The sequence below is a fragment of the Macaca nemestrina genome, chromosome 12 (assembly GCF_043159975.1).
Source record: "Macaca nemestrina isolate mMacNem1 chromosome 12, mMacNem.hap1, whole genome shotgun sequence".
NCBI classification, from domain to species: Eukaryota; Metazoa; Chordata; class Mammalia; order Primates; family Cercopithecidae; genus Macaca; species Macaca nemestrina.
The window spans coordinates 123,784,526-123,807,097 of record NC_092136.1 but is presented as its reverse complement, the minus strand read 5'-3'; the positions used below and the strand labels follow the sequence as shown (position 1 = coordinate 123,807,097).

General features: G+C 36.8%; 1 protein-coding gene across 1 annotated transcript; it reads right to left on the bottom strand.

Annotated features, from left to right (window-relative positions):
• Positions 1-3,793: 3,793 nt before the first annotated feature.
• Positions 3,794-5,312, bottom strand: LOC105476305 (olfactory receptor 10D3). Its single transcript, XM_011732090.2, has one exon. The coding sequence runs from the start codon at positions 4,775-4,777 to the stop codon at positions 3,839-3,841; it is 939 nt and encodes a 312-aa protein (XP_011730392.2). The 5' UTR covers positions 4,778-5,312; the 3' UTR covers positions 3,794-3,838.
• Between the last annotated feature and the right edge of the window lie 17,260 nt (positions 5,313-22,572).

The following is a 22,572-nucleotide window of genomic DNA, read 5'->3' as shown; positions in this document are numbered from 1 at the left end:
GCAGGGATCTTGTCCATCTTTATCAAGTTAGCATAACAATAGTATTTGCTGCAAAACAGGAATTTAATAAATACCGACTGAATTACTTCTCTGGGACGCCTATGGGAAAGAGATTTGAGGATATCAGTGCTGATCTTTGGCCAAATCGATGTAGAGAAAAACATTTATATGTACTTGCTTGTCTGCCTTCTTACTTCTCCTACCAATCATAAATATCTTTCTTGAGCTAGATATTATCTCATTTCTATTACTTCCCAGGAAATTTGCTTTTGAAAGGAGAAGGTGGGATTTGAGAGGAAATTTGTTCTCTAATGGCAGAATTTCAGGGATAAAAATATATTTTGAAACCAGTGCTCTAACCACCATGACAGAGTGGCCTCCTTCATGGAAATGTTCAGGTCGACTTGCTGTGTGCATGTTGAGCTCCTCTCCATAGTAAGAATGTTAGCAAGCTCCCGGGTCTGGATCCTCTTTAGGGAATGTTGGGCGCTGTGTTGCTCCTATCATAGACTGTTGTGCCTCAGGTCTCCCGGGGCCTCCCAAACTGAGGGTTCAGAGAAGGAATTCTTGAATAAAGTGAATAAACACATCTTGTAAATGGTTTGTTTTGTTCAAGATGTAAATATACCTGAAATAAAAGTTGTTTTTACTTTCAGACTGTTTGGGAGCAGAAGGGATGGGAGAAATCCTTGGAGATGCTAGACTTGGCTTTTCTTTGTCAAACTAATTATTTATTTTCTAAAGTGAACAGCTCAACTGAAAAGAAAAAAATATCCACTGCCATGGAAAATGTTGCTTCTAATTAAGAAAGGAGGAGGACAGAGAAATTAAAGCATAGAATGCTACCCCATAGTCTCTGTTAAGCAAGTTAGAACAGCAGAGAACATACAAGAGCTTTTCTGCTGCGACTGTGAATGACCCCAAACAGGTTTGTACAGGAAGTACAGCTTTAGAGTATATTGGAAGAACTATGGTAAATAGGTGTTTTAACTCTGGTAATAGCAAGCTACTAATTAATGATTCATTACTAAGAAGCTTTAAAAATAACTAAAATCTCAAAGGATTATACATTTGAGAATGGAATCAAAACAGTTACGTAAATTGTGATTAAAATCAGATTTAGTTAAATCAGTAATAGGAAATAGATTTTCTAATGGTGGATCAGCATTCCTTTAAAAATGGATGTGATGTTTTGTCTTTATCTGTTCACTTTGTCTCATAATGTTAATAAGAAACGTATATACCAGAGAAAAGGGAAAACGTAGTTCCATTACTACCATTCCTCTGGAATGTTGAGTTACATCTGAAACCATTTTGGGGCCAGGGAGGGGCTCTGAGATCTTCTGTCAGATTTTCCCTTGGCCAATAACAGGGCTTTTGAGATGTTCTATGAATCCAAAGAAAGCGGATTCAACAAGCTAAATGCAAATCAATATTGGGGCTCAGAGGGAGAATTGTGAGCTGCTGGATCAAGGATCATTGCCCAGATCGGGTGGGAAATCAATAACTGAAAATCAACAGCCATCTCCTTACATTGGTCAGGAAACTTCCTAACGAGAGGGGTGGAGCACAGGTGACAGAAGAAGGCATACGGTGGGTGTTTGGGGATAGAGTTTTCTTTCAAGGTCTTGCCAATTTTTGTATCCTCAGTCGTCTCTCCTCCTTCCGGCAATCCGCAGTGATACAAAGATTCCAGTGCCTTCATCTATGACTCGTGTCCGTTTTTTACTGGAAGAAGACATGAAGATATGGCGCTTCTGATTTCTGCATGGCCCTTCTTTTTTGAGTCTCCGTTGCTGTGTGCCTCTTGGTATGCCCAATCGTTTCTCACCCTGGCCTTTGCCACAGTGAGATGCCTTGCCCACTTGAGGCCTCCACCATCTACATTCTGGTGTTAAGCCCACCATTGACTCCCTTGGTTACCGTTTTCTTCATAAGAGTGTGAGAAAATATCTTTATCTTGGATGTGATGTGCTTCTTGGGCTGGCATGGATGAAGTCAAGTGCTCCTTCTTGGTTTCTTCTCTCTTCTTGGTTGGAAAGATTTCTAAGCATTTTAGAAGGAGTTTCTTAGTGTTTAAGTGTAAAAGCCTTGCATTCATATCCTGGGCCTCTCACAGTAAAATGGGAAGAATAGCACAAATATCAAAGATTGTTTTGAAGATTAAATGAGATAGTTTTATAGAGCATTTATAATAATATATGACAAATAATTAGGGCTCTATAAATGACAATCTTCATACTACTGAACCGAAGACAGAAATTTGAGGCACAAATGAGTGAAGAGGCTACTAAGACAATTATAAACTTGACAGTTCCAAGGATACAGAGAATTCTGGAAAGAGACTTTACAATTCGAGTGTTATGTTTAGGAGTTTTTGAAAATGGGTAAAAGGAGAATATGAAGCTGAATTTATTTTAATTACATCACAGTGGATTGGGAAGCTTTCTAGTTGGAATGTTAATGACATGGTGCTTGTATTTTGGTTAGAGGGGTAAAGAGGTAAAATTATGTGTACCCTAAGTGGTTAGTACTATGAATCCAGGAAAGTGCTGAGTGTCTCTGTCTTCTATGGGATTTCACATCTAATCAGTGGCTCCACAAAGCGTCTGTGTAGCTGTTTTTGAGCCAAGGTAGATAACTTTGATGCACATCAAAAAAGGAGGAGGTTGCATGAGGCCAAATGCAAGTATACATATTTTCTTTACAATTTTTTTTGGAAGAGCAGAATTATTTGGCAGGAAACGAAATGATGCTTAGAGCTTTACCAAGTCTAGCAAGCCCAAATGAATACCCAAGAGGTAAGGGTGAGGTTCAGGTGTTAAAGAAAAGGTAGAAACACCTTTAAAGTTATGGGTAGAAAAAAAGATATACATCATGCTTTTTAATCTTACAACATACCACAGAGATCAACAAGTCCAGAAACTTGCAAACTTTTTCCAGTGGAATCTTAACTAGAAATCTAATACATATGATAAGTAAACAGGAAGTTCTCACTAACCGTATTTAACAAGGAAACCTCAGGATAAATTCACTGGAGTCTCGGGTCTCCTTGAATCAGGCTTGGAAAGTCATTTGGCCCAATCCATCAGCCTGACCTGATAAAGCTACTAAATTGTTACCACACTAATAGCTGGTAGCAAGACGGAAACAGACCCAAGTCTAGTATACTAGACACAACGCTTTTTACTTTCCTTAGGCAGTGGGGCTAAGCCAATCTGCCTAGAAATCTTTAGGCAGACTAATCAGGCATGGGGTCAGACATGGGATGAACATCCTTGCTGACAAATTCTAAGTTATTCCCTTTCCAGACATTTGGAGAGGAAACAAAAAACAAAAAACAAAAAACAAAAAACACTGCATCTTGACTCTAGTCCTTAGTTAATATGTTTTTGAAATTATATTATTCTCTCAATCAGTTGTTTAAAATCTCTTTTCTTCTTTTTATTGCCTTTCCCTATAGGTTTGTCTCACAAATAGTATGAGGGGAGTAAATTGAGAAAAGTGGCGCAAAAAAAAAAAAAATGGCACAATGGAAAATACCTTCCTTTCAGGGACAGGCAATTCTCTATAGAAGAAAGGCAAGGTAACAATAACCAAGACTATATGACTTTGAAGGTAGGTGAAGAGGCAGAACCTAGATGATAAAATAAAATATGTAAAAGATAATGTATTATAGCACAGTGGTCCATACCATTCAGCACAGTGCTGAAAATTCCAAGTCATTGTCACATATGAAGATTCCAGAATGAAATATCTATGTCAAAGCAGAAGGAATTCCAGAGCCATGCACCCATTTATTATAAGGAATTCCAGAGCTCAGCACCCTGAGCTCTTACTAACTCTCAGGAACATGGCCTGTCTTGTGCAATATTGTTTTCAGGGCTGTTTTTACTTCCTCATTCCTCAAGGTGTAGATCAAAGGGTTCAGCATTGGTCCTACCAGATTCATCAGAATTTGCACCATGGTTCCCAGCATGGGGTTGGGTGTGGGCTGCAGGTAGACAGTGATGATGGGCCCATAGACACAGAGGATGGCAATGAGGTGAGCGCTGCAGGTGGAGAAGGCACGGCGACGGCCCTCAGTTGTACGAATACTTAAGATAGAAATCGTGATTCTAGTGTAGGATAAAAGAATTAGGAGAAAGCAGACAAGAGATATGAGGCCAACGTTGGTGAAGCTCACCCTCTGGGCAAAGGATGTGTCAGCACAGGCCAAGGGCAAGAGCGCTGGAATGTCACAGAAGAAGTGATCCACTTCATTGGAACCACAGTATGGTAAGGCAAAGGTGAGGGAGGTCAAGATACTAGAATGAATGCACCCTAACAGCCACGTGCCCACAGCCAGGGCCACACAGATTCTTGGGTTCATGATGACTGTGTATCGCAGAGGATAACAGATGGCAGTGAAGCGGTCATAGGCCATCACTGTATACAAGAAGCACTCAATGCTCCCCAGGAAGTGGAAGAAGAAGAGCTGGCAGACACAGTCTTTGTAGGAGATGAGTCGACTCAGCCCCATAAGGTAGAGCAGCATTTTGGGACAAGTCACTGAGGAGAAACCCATGTCAAACACAGACAAGTTTCCCAGGAAGAAATACATAGGTGTGTGAAGGTGAGCAGAAAACATAACAGCAACAAGGATAGACACATTTCCCAGTAGAGTGCAGGCATAGAAGGGCAGGAATAAGACAAAAAGTACCATCTCCAGCCCCTCTGTGTGTGGGATTCCCAAAAGGATGAACTCTGTCACTATGGAGCAGTTCTTCACCTCCATGGAAGCCAGTCCTAGGGAAGAAAGAGGAGGCTGAGGACATGGAAGAATATCTTGGCTTGCTGTCAATCAAGTGAACATACTGGAGAAATAAAACTAGTCAATTAAGTGACTGTGATTTGCTTCTAAGTTATGGAAAGGCTTGTGATTCAAGTTACGAGGCATTATCCTTGGAATGTAACTGCCATAGCCAACTAAGTTTCTGTAGCAAATATTTTTGTTATACTTACTTGAAATACAAACGCCCATTATTAAAACAATATTCTTACAATGTAAGAGCAAATATTATTAAAGGGAGGGCAGGATACATTCAAACACACACTCCTCCTCCCAGGGTAGAAGGATATGAAATGTCAGGATTATTTGAGGACTTTTTTTGTATCACTGGAGATATGAACCACAATTCAAGAATCATCATAGTTGTGAGACATTATTAATGATAACATTAGATTTTATGTCTATGTTTTTTAAGGGAATCATAAAGGTTGATCACTGCTTTGCATTCAAAACACTTATACAACATAATCTCCGTTCATTTAATTCCGGCAGTCACTCTTTGAGGAGGTCTACAGAAAAGATTACTTTTGAGCAGTAGGATGGCTAGGTGACTTTCCCAAATTAAGGCAGCTAGTTCATGCTGGAACTAGGCATCTACATTCTTTTTTTTTCTTTTTAAACATCAGTCTTTCCCCCGGATCTGGATGGATCCATCTGTGATAGATCATGGCATTACTGGCTTTGTCAAATCTTTTCCCAGTATTAGCCATGTTTTTCCTCTGTACGTCACCAGGCTTTCAAAATGTTCTTCCTCCTCCTTCTTAGTAAGCAATGGAAAACCAATATGTTTCCAGCTACCTCCCCACAAACACACAAATATAACATCTAGGAGAGTAAATTTTTTGTGTGTTTACAATTATATTCTCAGTGCAAAGAACAGTGCCTGGCAGAGTAATTTTTCAATAAATGTTTGATGAAGGAAATAAGATAACTCACTCAATGCCGAGCAGGAATTGGATATCATTCTTCCTGTGCAAGGATTTGTGTGGTACTATCAGATAGTAATTTCTCCTCACAGTCTTCTAAAGCAACTTGATCATCTACCTGTTTCTTTTTTGCCCATTTCCTCCATATTTAGAATTTCTCTGTTTACAGTCATGTCACCTGCACTCCAGAAGATGCTCTGCACTACGTTCCAAAAGGCAATCAGACCCAAGGCAAGTGCTACATATAATCTATACTGCTTCCAAAAATGTCCTGGCTGTCATATATCAAAGAAAGAATCAAATGAAGGTATCCAAATGTAGGCTTATTTAGAGTTTCTGTTACTTTAGTAATATAAAATCAAGTCCAAATTCCTGATTATAAAGTGAAATAATAAGAATGGGGTTTGTGAGCTGATGGGCCAGGACAATGGGCTCAAAGATAAACCAAGCAAATAACATCTATTCATCTGGCTAGTAGCTCCACGCTCTGTTCATTCTGAACTCTGAGAACACTTTGTAAACTGAGGACTCCAAATTTTCCTCTCCATTGGATACACAAAGCATAAAAGAGGAGTGAAAAAAGAGGTGAGGGCCCCTGTAATTTCAGCTACTCCAGAGGCTGAGGCAGGAGAATTGCTTGAACCTGGGAGGTGGAGGTTGCAGTGAGCCGAGATCGTGCCACTGCACTTCAGCCTGGCCAACAGAGTAAGACTCAGTCAAAAGAAAGAAAGAAAGAGAGAGAGAGAAACGAAGGAAGGAAGGAAGGAAGGAAGGAAGGAAGGAAGGAAGGAAGGAAGGAAGGAGAGAAAGAGGCAAAGATGGCCGTTATGTAACTTACAAAGAGAAAATATGGTCATTTAATCATCTGTTTGTATAGGATTTTTAGCCCAAATTTTCCTTTGGCATATTAGAGGTTGGAGATCTCCACCCATGATCTGGAAAGCTTTCTTCTCAGCCAAATAAACTCTGACTAAACGACATGCAGCAGTGTATGTCTCTGTCTTCTGCAAAGACATCTTCCAAGCCACTGACAGCTACACTGTTTTCTCCGACATGGAAATTTAAATATCCTTGGAGCCTTTGGGACCCCATTCCTGAATGAGTCTATTCAAGGAGGTTGTTGAGCAAAGGGAGTAATTAAAAGTGAGTAAATTGTCTAGTTGAAATAGAATATGGTGATGTTTCCCCCGTGACAGTGCTGGATAGGAACAAGAGGGAGTCAAATCTCTATTTTCTGTCTTTAAGATTGACGTAGGGAAGGAAGAAAAAAGGTGAATGGTATAGCCCAATCTTAGGACATATGGAGAAACCAGTTACCCAGTTTCAGGATCTATCATCGGAATGAGAAATAACAACCTAACAACCACATATCTAAGACTTTTTAAAATATCCAATTTTAAATATTTTAATCTCAGTTTCTTCATAGTTCTTGCCATGAACTGAATTGTGTTCCTTCAAAAATTCATGTTGAAACTCTTAACACACCCATTCCATGTAACTGTATTGGAACTAGGGCCTTTAAGAAGGTGATTAAAATTAAATGAGACAAGGGTGAAGCCCTAATGCAATAGAACTGGTATCTTTGTAAAAGGAGAGACATCAGATCTCTCTCTCTCTCTGTCTCTCTCTGTCTGTCTTTTTCTCTCCCTTTATCCCTCCATGTGAGAACACAGCAAGAAGACAGCCCCATCTCTAAGCTCCAGAAACCAAACCCTGCTGCAAAACCTCTGCAACCTTGATCTTGAATTTTACAATCTGCAGAACTGTAAGAAAAAAATTCCTGTTGTTTATGTCATCTAGTATATTCTGTTTTGTTATGGCAGCCCTAGTGAACTAACAGTTCTTCTACTTTTCAGACTATGGTTCCTAATATTTTGATATGAAAATAAAATTTCTGTTCCTGGACTCCAACAAACATTTGTCAATTGGCACAGTTGACTTTCCTGAACCAGGAATAGTTCTCCTGATGATTTTCCAGAATTATATCAAAGTATTACTTAACAAACATTAATTAATAACCTATACAACCATGAACAAGACAAATTTCCTTAATCTTGACCTTCTGTTCTGTGAAAGGAGTGAAGAACCTTGCCCTTTGAGAGTCCAGACATTTGTAATCTGGAAATTATTCCTCTTTCATGTAACACAACAGTTACAGAGTTGTCAAAAAAACCCGAAAAATGTGTAAAAACCTAAAAAAAAAGAGAAAACGAAAAGAAAAGAGATCAGCAATGCTAAATTAGGCTCTTTGAAAAGACTAAGAAAATAGAGGTACTTCTTTACAAATGATTTTTGAAAAAAGTGAGAAGCCGTGTATAAACAACATGAGGAATGAAAGGATGACAGAGCACATGGATTAAGCAGGTAAAAACAGATATCACGACATTTGCCAAGATATTCAAATGATTTGTCAAAATAATTTATCAAATGCTTATTAATCTGTGAAAACTGACTAAAAATAGAAAATATGAAGAGTCGTATGCATAAGTTTCTATTGCTTACTGCATAACCAATTACTCCAAACTTTTGTGGCTTAGAAACATTTATTATCTCACACTTTCTGTGACTCAGAAATCCAGGCACACCTGAACTCAGTTCCTCTGGATCAGGGTCTCTCATGAGGTTAGTCTCATGAGCTGGGGCTGCAGTCTCCACTGAAGGTTTGACAGGAGAAGGATCTGTTTCTAAGCTTACTCACATGGCTACTGGCGGACTTGGCCCTGTCCACAGAGCTGTGTCACAACATGGGAGCTGGCTTCTCCCGAGGCAACCAAGTCAAGAGACAGTAAGATAGAGCCAGTGAACCCAAGATGGAAGGCACCACCTTTTGTGATCTAATCTCTGAAATGATACTTCATCACCTCTACTCACTAGAACCACATTCTATTCACTAGAACCAAGTCACTAAATCAGGGCAGGTGATTACACAAAGCATGAATCCTAGAAGGTGGGAGTCACCAGGGGCCATGTGAGAGGCATTGTAGGACAGTGGGGGAATGATAAACTGTTAAATAAGTGATCCTGGGACAATTGGCTACTTGTGTTTTTTAAAAGTAGAAGGGAATTGAATTCTTACCTCAGTCATGAGCAAGAACCAATTCCAGGAGGATTAAAGATTTAAAAGAGAAAAAAAAGTAAAAAATTAAAGAAAAATTAAAGGTAATATGTTATTTCTAAGTAAGATACAATAATCTTTAGTCATAAAAGAAAGTTTTGGTAAGTCACATTAAAGGAAGTCATTGATTTTATTAAAAAATGGCTTAAAGCTAATGAAAAGAGAAACTGCAAACTAGGAGAAGATATTTGCAGGACACCTTACCAAGAAAAGATTAGTATCCAGAATACATGTAGAATCACTATGAATCAATTTTATAAAAGTCCAAATACTCAAAAGAAAATGAACTAAAAATAGCATAAATTTTCCAAAGGAGGAAACCTAAATTGTCATTAAACATATTAGAAAATGCTTAACTTTACCAGTAATCAGGGACTAAATTTTACAATGCAATATATACATTTACATACCATCAGATTGACAGATGTTAAGAAGGATGTCAATATAAAGTGTTGAAGAATAGAATGTGCTATGAAATATTATCCACTGTGGGAGTGAGTGTATTTGTCATAATCATTTCATTCTGGAAATCTCTTTGGCAGTCCACTCCTAAATACATCTTTTTAGAGAACCTTTTGAAGTGGTGCCCCAGTGTTGTGCAGAAAAATGTTTAAAACAGTAATTACAAATCACCCACATGTCTGTCAACCACAGACCAAATAAATATATAAAGATGTAAAATTATAGCTATATACATCAAAGTGAATGAATCTCAAAAGCAAGTTTGAAAAGAAAAAAAGGATTATGTTTGAGCATATTTAAACAAATTTCAAAACCAGAAAAAAACTAAATACTATCTTGTTTGGGAATGCATACATAGGTGGTAAATAAATAAAAGAAAGAAATTTCCTTAACAAAAATTCAGATTGCTGTTAACTTCTGGGAGGATAGGACTAACAGAAATACACAGAAAGAATGTCTAGATTATATTCTATTTCCTGTACTGGCTATAAGGAATACATGTGTTCATTAATAGTCTTTAAATTTTGTAACATATTTAAAATTTGCAGAATATGTTAAAAAAATTTACATGAAAATAATTTTTAAAACTGGCTGAAATAAATTAAAACATATATTATTAAATTTATTTTAAATATTATAAAAATACAAACTAATATAAATTACATATAAAACAGATACATATTTATTCCCAACCAATAAAGAACACATACCATTTAATTTATTTAAATTAATTATGAAAACCATAATTTATTGAACACATAATTTTTTAAATGCTGAATTATGCCATGTTTGGTTTGTTCACTAAATATATATTAAAATACAGAGTAAAATCTTAGGACATGTTAGGGTATGCAAATGAAAAAAACCGGTTTTCAAAACACAGTCTTTAGAATGTTAGCACTTCATAGTTAAAAGAATGTAAATAATGTTAGAAAGTGAAAGACTCAGGCTTCTATTTGTAAGCACTTGTCAATTTTTTATAACCAGATATATGGTATTATCCTCAGAAATGAAATAAAATTTCAGGTGAAATTATCACTATATATTTTAACATTTTTGAAATACCAGAGTATGATGAAATGAATATAATTTCTTAAGTGCAACATGATCCAAGCATTATGATTAATTAATGCCAGTCTATTTGTCCTGTTTATTCATTTTAAGCTCAACATTATTTTTCCTAATATTTCCTCTAGTTAATCATTAGTCCAAAATGGGTATAAATTATATATAAATGGTTAAAAAGGCAAGTAGTTTAAAATTGTAATGGTTAACACAAGCAGTTGCTATTTTTGCGAATCACCACAAATCAGTGACTGAACCATGAGCAAAGTCCCCATATCCTTAACTGCACATGTTCACTCAGACCACATGTACAGAGGCTCTCAAAAATTTTTATATTGACGAAAAGGTACTAAAATATTTTCTTAATGTGTGTTTGTTTTTAAGAATCCTATTGGAAAAAAGTGCACTATTGCTATCCCTACTTATATGAAAGGTTGGGATTATTTTTTTGAATTTCTGAAGGTTTTCAAACCCCTGATTTGGAAATGCTGCCCTGCAGAATTCAGAATATCCTCTGCAGCACTCAGGATCCATTCCTGCACTTTCATGAACAGGAATGACACTTTTTCAAGGCAGACTATTGCCTGGTTAATAGTTTTCTTCCATTCAATCATTCCTCCTTGAGTTTTCTAGAAAACGTTCCCTGTTCTGCTCTTGTAATCTGCCAAATGAATGTGGGCCCCTTTTCATCCAGCATCCCTTTACAGATTTGAGATAATCAGTCATATCTGCCGTCTCTTTATCTAAATATTCTAATTTCCCACAACCATCTCTCTCTCATACATCACGTTCTTTTTTTATTTTTGTATGTCACTATTCTAGTTTGTTAATGTCTTCCTTGAGGTGCCATCTCAAACTTGAAGGCAATGCATCAGGTATGATGACATTTAGATTGTGCCTGGGACATAGGTGGACTCAACAAATTCCTGTTGAACGAATGAATGACTTCTCCTTTTCCTATCTTCTGCATTTCTTTGTATTGAAGTGAATTTGCTCTTCATGCTTGGAAACTAATTCCTCCTATCCCATGTTGCCGCTTCTAGGTGAAAAAAAGAAAATGACAGCTGGTCTTACTCCCAGTACATTCATGAATACTTATCTTATTAGGCCAAAGTTTCTTAACACACTTCTACGTCTTCAACTGGTGTTATTTTTTTTCTCCCTGGAGAAGGCACTTTCATGGGAAGGCAGTCACTGCTGAGAGGATGATGTCTGACTTCACAAGACAACCTGATTTTGTGTTTATATAGTCTCTCTGTTTTCTTTTTATTTCTCTTAGTATTGATTTATTAACATCATTTTTTAAAATGCCAGCCTTTCACAAATATGCTAAAAGAAATTGAAGAAAAAAACGTTTTGCCTAAACCAGGTCAGATTGTTACCTGAAGGTAGTAACCTATGCATGTACCTGTGGAATGGGAGAAACATTAATCAAAGTGTGATGGAGATGCATGGGGAAAATGAGACACATGGGAACAGATTTGAGGTTATTTTGGAAAAAAAAATAATAAGCACTTCCTAAGTAGAGATTTTCCTTTCAGTGTTTACCCATGGATGCTCTGAGTCTCATTTTAATAAGACACATTGATCTCTTCCAGTTCCATAATTCTAGGACTTGTTGGATGCCAGCCCAAATAATACATATGGCATGTGGCCTAGAGTTAAACAACATTCCCTCCTGCAGGGAAGATGACAGGGCAGAGTGTTAGTGGGGAAAAATGAAACGGTACTGAGTTTTCATAATTACATATACAAGAGAAATAAGATGGTATTCACATAAAAGTATGGAGCTGGGAAGAATTGGACACTGGTGGTTTAGATTTTTCCACTATTAAGCTCATCCAAGACAGTGTGTTCGAGGAGAGATGTAAGGCAATGGTATCATCACCGCTGGAGATGAAAGTAACAGAAAGAAAGGACTCTAACAATAAAAACCTGTAATGGGCTGATTAGCAAATGTAGGAAGACAGCGTGACCACTGGTATTGCCCCATGTTCCTCTCTGTACTTTTCAGCCAATACAGAATATTTTTCTTGAGTTACTCTTTTATTCTTTCTTTTCTGTCACTTCCCCAGACTGGATCTTAACATTCAGACATGTAATTTTTTTCTAAACCTCTATCTGATAACTGCAAGGGTAGAAAGCAACGAATATACAAACAGGCCAATAAGAAAAAATAATGTTGATTTAAGAGTAACAGGTGTGCAAACCTCTACCGAAGCCAGAACACCCATGATGAATAACAGTATTGTCAGAAAAGGTCAAAATCAGTAGTTAGTGAGATTATGCTGTATGTTCTGTAACATTTGGCTTCTTTCCTTTGGAATAACATATATTATACATTATTTCAGAGATTTAGGAATGGCAAAACAGGAAACTCAAATCTAGTGAGCTCTTCTAATCTACTGAGTCAGGAGGACTCAGTAAGTTAGTTCTCAGCAGGGCTTGGTATCATGGGGCTTTGTTGGGACATGGGGAAGTAAAAGAGGAGAAGTTAGCCCAATATGGCTAGAAAAAAAAAGACTATATATCTATATCTATATCTAACTATTTATATCTATCTATCTATCTATCTATCTATCTATCTATCTATCTATCTATCTATCATGTCAGACCAAGGCCAACTCTAGTTGACAGTTCCACCCTAGTAACGCAGTTAGTCCTTTTAATTATATAAGTACTAGGCAGGCTTCCAGCACAGGTGATGCTGAGTGTACAGTTCCTATTAGAGAACTATCACTGCCAACAGAGCTTGTTTCTCTGTGAAGATAAGAGGGCATGGAGTATTCTGGCATCATTCTTTTGCCCTCTCAGCCCTCTCATAGGGCCTGGCCCCACGACCAAATGAGCCACGAGAACGCATGTGCACATATTACACGTCACACATTATGTCTGTTATCACAGAGCAGCCAGACAAAAACAGCAGGAGGAGATTAACTCTTAATAGGAACCCTTCCAGCTGAGATTAAATAATTATATCTTGTGACAGAGTTTGGTAATCCTGGCAAAAGAATATTCCAAGGACCGTGTGCCAGCCCTGTGTTGTTTTATGAACAGGATGCTCATGGCGTGCTTGATACTAGGAGAGGGAAGCTGAGGGACTTCTGAGGTGGGTGATGTTGAGAACTGTAACTTCTGAGGTGAAAAAGGTTTCTGTTTATGACCAAGAGTGGTGACCATTTACTTTCATACCTAAGAAAAACAAGCCACTTCTGTGTAAGGACCCAAGGAATGATTACATTTGCAGGCATGAGTGTGGGTCCCAGGCAGCTGGAGCTGCTGCGAGAAGCAGTTCTCACTGTCTCCTGGGAGTACTGCAGAGTTCTCCTTAGGGAATGCTCTCCGTGCCCTTCAATATCCACCCCTTCACCTCCTATTCATGACTGATAATTCAATATGTGCCCTGGTGGAAACCAGCCCACATTAAAGTTCACTCTTAAGACATTATCCACAAGCCCTTGAAAAGAGGTTTTTAAATTCAACCTGCCTCTATGACAGGGGTCAGCCACGTACGACCTGTGGGGCAAATCCTGCCCCCCACCTGTTTTTGTAAATAAAATTTCATCTGAACATGGCCTCACCCATTTGCTTATGTATTTTCTATCGCTATTTTCATGCTTCAACAGCAGAGTTGAGTATTTGCAACAGATTATATGGCCCACAATGTCTAACATATTTCCTGATCTTTGTGTGTGAGATGGAGAAGATGTCACAGGTTTGTATCTGGGATAATTGTTTTCCAGCTGTTTTTGTGGCAGAAAAACCCTTACAACTGGCATGGACAGATATTTTTAAAAATTAGTTTAATACACAAATGAGGAGAAAAAAATAACTTTACCCACAAATGGACTAGTGACCTCCTTCTGAAACAATCTGGCCCCCAGCCAGCTTTTTCAGAGCTCCTTTGACATCTTTGTTTCTCAGGGTATAGATTGTGGGGTTCAGCATGGGGGTGACTACATTGCCAAAGATCTGTACTGGGGTTACCAGCACTTCACTCAAAGATGGCTGGGTATAGATGAGGGCACAGGGTCCAAAGAACTGTGTGAGGTGGGAAACACAGGTGGATGCCACCTTGTGTCTCCCTTCAGCAGAGTGCATCTTTAGAATTGCAATGGCATTGAGGATGTAGGAAGCAAAGAGGAGAAGGATGCAGGTCATGGGCACAAGGCCAATGTTGGTGAAGCTCACTGTCTCGATGATAATGGTGTCACCACAGGCTAGTTTGATGAGAGGGAAGACGTCACAAAAGAAATAGTCCATTTCATTAGAACCGCCAATATGGCAGTTGAAAGGTCAATGTAGTGAGAATTATCACATGAAAGGAGCTAGTAAATCAGACGCCAGCTGCCAGCTGCCAGCAGAGCACACACCCGGTGGTTCATGATGATGGTGTAGCACAGTGGGTAGCAGATGGTGGCAAAATGATCATAGGCCATCACCGTGTAGAGCAGGCACTCAGTGCTGCCTAGGAAGTGGTTAAAAAAAAAAAAAGACCTGGCACATGCAACCTACCAGGGAGATGACTCGGCTCCTCAACAGCAAGTTGGCCAGCATCTTTGGAGTGCTCACAGAAGAGAAACCAATGTCCAACACAGAGAGATTACAAAGAAAGAAATATGTAGGTGTGTTGAGGTGGGAATCAGACATCACAGCTAAGAGGATGAGCAGATTTCCCAGCAGTGTACAGAGGTAGAAGATCACAAACACGACAAAGAGCACAGTTTCCTGCCCCTCTGTGTGGGGGATGCCCAACAGGATGAACTCTGTAACCAAAGTGTAATTCTTTATCTCCACAGAAGTTCGATGTTATCCTGGGAAGAGGGAAAACGACAACAAGATGATGCTTCAAGGGGCCAAATTTTACTTCTTGCTATCAGTAGATTCATGAGGAAACAGCAATCATACCTCCTATTAAAGAAAAGATGATGTTTATTGTGACTGTAGGATCAACAGATATCCCCAGAAACAGGTGTGGTCTCGGAGTGAGAACTGGATCCCGGCAATTTGACTGGTAGGAGTAGATTTCCGTTTACTATCATCAGGTAGAGAAGAGGAAATGACAGAGAGTAGAAGTGTTGAGGACTGGGAAAGGCATAGAAAGACAAAAAAATAAAGAAAAAGGAAATAGAGAAAACATGAGGAAAAAGATGGGACACATTTACAGTTTACATATAATTTTCATAACCATTTTCTAGTTAAGCCTTGACGGAATCCTGTAAGTTCAGTGTTGATGTTTTTATTTCATAATTGATGAAAAAGCCATGATTCATGGAAACTAAATAACTTATCCAACTTCCCATATACAGTTCATGGCAGATCCCAGATTGGAAACCAAGGACTTCAAATTCATTATACTATAATTGGGAAAGCAGAAGAAAGAGCTATGGAAATGTAGATATGGGGAAAATTAATGTATTTTCTGAACTCAAAATGCCTCAAAGATAACTTAGTTCAATCATTTATTTTTTAAATTTGGGTTTCCTTATACATATTTTTGCCCAATTGGCTTTGAATTACTCCCTGATAATTCTTGTGTTAACCCTGTCTTTTTCACTGTTGTTGTTCAGCACTCTGGACAGCTATTCAGCCAGGAATGTTACTATTACATTTCAAAGAAACATTGGTAACACTATGAGATTGAACTTTTTTTTTTTGTAAAACTATAAGAAGGCCTTCATATTGGTTTCTACTATGCATTGTGGGAAACTCTGTCTCTTTTTTTAAAAAAAAAAAAAGTCTACAAAAAAACAGGTGATTACATATACCATTTATGACTGGCCATTAAATAGTGTCATTGTTTTGGTATTCATCCATCACTCAAGCCTACCAAAGCATCTTTATAGATTTTCACTCTATCATCTAATGTAGACCATCATTTTTAGCATGATATTCTTTATGAGGTCTTTTAATAACTACTTGTAAATCTTTGGCTACACAGAAGCATTAATGTTTTTATTTCAAAGAAACTGGTAAAACTCTGTTTAAAACAGGGACAAATTCTCCTTTACTAAAAGAGTTAGGGATATTGTATGTACTTTGCCTGATCTGTGTCGGGAAGAGAACTAGACAATCTTTAATGATCATGTCAATTCAACCTAATTTTGGAGTAGGATTTTATTTATCAATGTACAGATGTACACACAATTTTTTTTCAGATCTATGTACAAAATAAGTCACTTAAAACATAGAATATTTCATAAGGTTCTAGAGAGTTTTTGGGTTACAAATGGGATTAAGAAAGGACAAATTTCATGACCTACCTAGAGTAAAACATTCACTGCTTATTAATCTACCACATGAACTCAGTTGGACTTAATGCTCCAAACAGTTTTACTAACATAGAAAGGGTAAACAATCCTCAAGTGAAAACAGGGGTAATATATGTAACAAATCAGGAAATCAGATTATTAGCTTTCGGTTAATCTATCACACATACACCCTCATGCGATGCGATTTCCTCTTCTTTCCATCGGTGAGTAATAATACTTTTTAACTTTTTATGATAGAATAGACCATAAGAGATCATTTAGAGCACGCCTTTTTTTTTTTTGAGAGGGAATCTCGCTCTGTTGCCCAGGATGGAGTGCAGTGGTGTTATCTTGACTCCCTGCAACCTCTGCCTCCCAGGTTCAAGCGATTCTCCTCCCTAAAAAACAAACAAACAAACAACAAACAAACAAACAAAAAACAGTGAAACACTTGAAACTAGCCCACTTAGAACATATGGTGAAAAAAGGAGAATAAAAAAGAGATGCAGAAAGGGCAGAGAAGAAGAAATAGAGGGGCGGGAAAACATAAAAGAAAAGAGTAAGAGAGAGATAGAGAGAGAAGCTAAGTATATAATAAAAGTATAGGCTTACATTTTTCATGTATATCATGCTCTGGTCCAAGTCAAATAGAAGCTTATTCTTTTTTATTCTTCTGGTACCACTTATAGATGATTTTATGGGTCACCTTACAAAGAAAGCGTTCTACAGACTGACTTGGTCTTGGCACCTAGAATTGTGGTTTTTCTATGCCTTTATCCTTGAGCTAGTCAAGGTGTGTGCAAATAAACCCCTAAACCCATTGATCCTCTGGTCCTTTCTGCAGGCTTTCCTGCGTCTCCCAAGAGTGGGTATCAGAGGTTTAAACAGAACTGGCATCACTACAGGGCCTGATCCAATGAGATCTGTCTCGAGTCCCTAAGGCTTAGAGATTGCATCATTGTCTTACTAATTAGTTTGGAGAAACTAATGATTTTCTTTTAACCAGGACATAACCAATTGGTTCATGTACACCAGATGGTAAAACTTTTACTCAGGACCACTCTGGAAGATCTATGAGGCACCTCAGAGAGCATTCACTTTAACTCAACTGGTAAATTTTACCTGAAAAGTAGAGATAGTCTTCCTTCAAAATTTTTCCTTCCTGATATTTTTAAAACTCTCAGTGATTTATAGCTCCCCAAACCAATGATTGCTACATGACAACCAAAGCATATGATTTTGAATCATAAGTTCTGGGTTCAGATCTTGATCATGCAATTATTGATGTATAAGAATGTACAAGTTACTTAAACTGTCTCAAGGTCACTGAATTTCTTTACCTACAAAATTGAGATTATGATGCTAACTCTCACATATATTTTATGAATTTCAACTGAAATATTGTGTGTGCAAACATTTTCTTGAAATATAAATTCTCTGCAAATGTGAAGAATTGACACTAGTTTAATTATTTTTATTTAATAAGCACTATTAAAAATGGTTGACATCATGTCTTTAAGAGAACTATCAGAATTTTTAACAAGATTATTGAAATATACTCCACATACCAGAAACACATCCTTTTAAAGTGTAGAATTCAATTATATTTTGTAAATTTACAGTTTTGCAGCAATACCTTAAGCCAGTTTTAGAATATTTCTGTTACTTTGAAAGGATTCTCCATGCCCATCTGAAGTTGCTCCCTGTTCCTACCCTTAGCCCTAGGCACCCACTAATCTACACTCTGTCTCTATTGATTTGTCTTTTCTGGACAGTTCCTATAAAAAGAATCATACAATATAAGGCCTTTTGTATCTAATTTCTTTAAATTAGCATAATGTTTTCAAGATTTGTTCACATTGTGACATTTATCAGTTCTGCATTCCCTTTTGTGATTCACTAATATTTCACTGTATGAGTATACCACATATTTATCATTCGTTTATGGACATATGGGTTTATTCCACTTTTGGCTATTAATAATATTGTTGAGAAAATTTGTGTACAAGCTTTTTTGTGACCGTATGTCTTCGGTTCTCTTGGGTATACATCCAGAGGTGAAATGCTGGATGTAGACTATTGGCATTTAGATTTCAGTTACACACAGAAGGAAAAAAAAATCATACTGACTTATTCATTTCCTTACATGTATGCTGTTTCAAACACAAAGTTAGATATAAACTCTTGTTTACAACATTTCTACGGTAATGAAACAAAAACAAACTAATGCTAAAAAACAACTATAGAACCAATAAAATTCTAATAAAGAACATTAATTTGATCTAACATGTTATGTTGTATTTCTAAAACCAAATGATTTATACTGAGTTTTATAATAAAATATTTATATTTGTGAGTCTTGTGTTTTACATGTCAACTTGATTCTAAAATTCAAAGTATATTTGGCCATCGTTGGAGGCATCTTTCTTACCCTTGTTGTAATCTTAGTTCTTTCAAAAATGACTTTTTTGATTTATCAGGATAATATTTTTACTAGCTAAATAATGAAATTTTAAAGAAAATAAAATTAAATTTTGAAGGAAAACTATCAATCCAAAATGGTCTTTAAATTATTGTAAAAGAATTCTCCAAGGAAGAGTGGTGTTGAACCTCAGCATAACAACCATAACAGGAATAGGTTAATCCCAGAACATGTGGCGATGGCTCTAGATGATCAAATGCCATCACAAGACGTTGTACATATCATCGGAGGGCAAAGGAAGGCGTATCAAAGGAGAAAAGTAGACCCTCCTCCCCACCAATGTTGTGGTGTTGTGTAAGTCCCAGAGCTTAGAATAAACTCTGTGAAGATGAAGATGAGGACAGAAAACTCAAAATTGACGGGGTTTACTTAAAGAGAACTAGATTATTTTTTCTTATCACTTGACAGAAATGAAATCTTGGAATAAAAATGAGCTCAGTTTAAAAAAAAATCAAAGGAAATTACATTTTTCTATATCTGAGTTTGTAGCATATGAACAATAGTTTATCCATTTTGTATCCTCTCAGTATGTTTGAAATCTGCTGTGGCTCTCCAAGAGGTATGACAGTGACATCAATTCTATTATCACATATATCTGGGTGTGAATCAAGGGCCTGAAAATATAATCGCTGGAGCAGAATTTCGAGCAGAAGATAATAGGCCTAGTTAAATTTAATGAACATTGACAATTATTTGAGCAGTGTATTTCACTTGCAACATTTTCACTGACCTTAAAGCTTACTGCTAATTTCACAGGGCTCAGTGAACTAGCTTTGTCTGTTGCTGACTCACTGGGTCCTCTCTCGAAAGGTCTCCATGGAAACCAAAAGCAGAGAGGAAAGGAAAGCACAGGAAGGTAGCCTAACAATTAATTTTGAGCTTGCTGTTTTGTTTTCCTTGGGTCCTGACTATAGAGCTAATGTCTTAGCATGGCTAAATGAATATTATTTATACCAAATAAATATAAATATATAATACTATAAGTATAAACACTATAAAGTACTATTCTATAATAATAATATAAAATAAAAATAATGTATACTGTATAATAGTACAATAGTATAAATAGATAATATTAAGTATTCTACGTTATTGATTTCTTTAATTAAAGAAAAAATAAATAAGAACTAATTTTTTTTTTCATTTTCTTCTTATTTCTATGCCTTAGTCTCTCCTGGATTTTTTCTCTAAAACCAACTGTTATTCCCAAATTTTCAAATTCTAGAGGCCAATAAAGCTAAATTTGAATGTCACATTTTCCCTCAGGCCAACCTCGATATACCCAGATCAAACTAACCTTTTTCATTTGAACCCACTTCAAATTGTAAAGGTATTTTTCTTATGACTGGTAATATATAATTTGCTGCATAGTTAATTTTATAAAGGCCTCTGTCTGATTCATATTTTTTATAGTGCCTAGCTAAGTATCTTTGTAGATCCCCAATGAATGTTTGCTACATTAATATATCAGCTAGTTAAAATAAGAGAAAACCTACTTATCCCTCAGATATCTTGATGAGAAGCAGAACTCCCAATTTAGTGTACTTGTTTATGTGCACACTCATCTAGCTATGTCGATTTTTTTCCTCATTTAAAAGAGCTGTGTTTTTATTGGTGATCTCTGAAGTCCCTTTTAGTTCAAAAGTTCTGTTTAATAATCATATATAAAAATAAGATATGATTATGGTGCATGTAGGTAAGCTTTTGTTGTGAAGTCAAGTCTAAATGTTTCTCTTTAATTCTATTCACCGTTGGATTCTGAGTGGCTAGGGTCAGCTCTGTAAGTAATGAGACTGGCAGAGGCCTGAGGGCTGGCTACATAAGGATATCATTTACAAGGAGATAGCCAACTCAATATTAAAAATAGTTAATAGACTTTCAGCTCTGCTCAGGCTCTTGTGCTGAACCACTGCAGTAGAAATAAAGACAGGATTAGTGGTAGAAGATATACGGGGCACACAGTGCCTATTCTTGGGGAATTTGCAATGTGTGCAATAGATAAGACAAATACAAAGATAATTATAAAACCTTATTCAAAATCAGACAAGATCAATAGAAGACTTAAATCCTGAATTAGATTTCAATCTGTTTCTTAAAGTAACCTTGGATAGCAGAGAACCTCACTTTGTTCTCACTTTTTCTGTGTTATTTTGTGTATGCTCTTAGGTCTTTCTGTGTCCAGTTGTTTTATGATACTTTTTTTTAAAGCTTTACATGACATTCAAGATCCCATCCACTTCTATCCACTTATAAAGACATAAGCATTTATCTTCTATTTTGATAGAGATGGTTTGTTATTGTGGACCCCAAAGGATTTTTCTAATATTTAATTAAAAGCAACAAATTTCATTCTATTGGTGTATTATCAAAATTGTTACCTTGATTAATTATATTGTGTGTGCATGTATGTGTGTGTGTATGTAATGTGTGTTTCTTTGTAGGTATTTAAGGTAATTAAATACTCCCTAATGTCATGAAACTGACTAAGAACCTAAAGTGCCTCTAACTTTGGGGCTTCAGAATGGTGGGGAGGCGGTTTGTCATGCGGTGTAATACATCTTCATAGCAAGTACTGACGGAAAAAATTAGCAAGTACCTAATTTAATCTATGAGGACTGTCGTGGTTAACAGTCCCTCTTGAAATTCACACTAAGTCTCAAATTACTTACCCTGGCCCTGCTGCTCAATTTAACTGTGGGGTTTTAATTGAGCTTTTCACCATGTGCTGATCAAAGCCAGCTCTGAGGAATGAAATATGATTGACAGGTTCCACTGATGCATCTTTGAAGTGAGAAAAGTCCACACTCAGAATATGCAGCCACTTAGAGCTTTGACATTTAAAACTCCATATTTTCACTGTTCTTTCTTGTCAATTTCAACCAAGGCTATTTCATTGTATTGCAATTGACAAGTGACATTTTTAACACTAACTCCCACAGGAGAGGTAATGTAGGGAAGCTAGTTTTCTGAGTGTTTTTTTTTTTTTTTTTTTTTTTTGTGAGGAGGGGGGAAGTTGCTTGTTTGCTTTTTAATGCAGCGATTTAGAAAAAATCAGCCTCACCTTGGAAATGCTGAAAAAACTGATGTGAATGAAATTATCCATGAACATGTGTCTGGAAAGGAGGTTGTATAATAACATGTATGCGTTATACTCATAATTAGTTTTTCCTTGGAATAACAATTGCAGAGTGAATCCAAGATATAAACACTGTAACAAGCCTTCTTGCATTGACTAACTAGTCCTCTTTACCCCATGACACAGCTCACAAATGGAAACCAACAATTAAGGGCAAAATAGCCAAAATCATAATTAACATAAAAAGCATCTCATAGAAATGAATACCTTTGACGTTAATTAACTTAAAAAAATTATTCTCAATGATTCCCTTCGAGAGATTCTATAGCTTGATGTCAGCGATAACAGAAGTTTCTGTAAATGT

Excerpts from the sequence above, each read along its gene's own strand:
- LOC105476305 (XM_011732090.2), bottom strand. The coding sequence starts at position 4,777 with ATGGAGGTGAAGAACTGCTCCATAGTGACAGAGTTCATCCTTTTGGGA.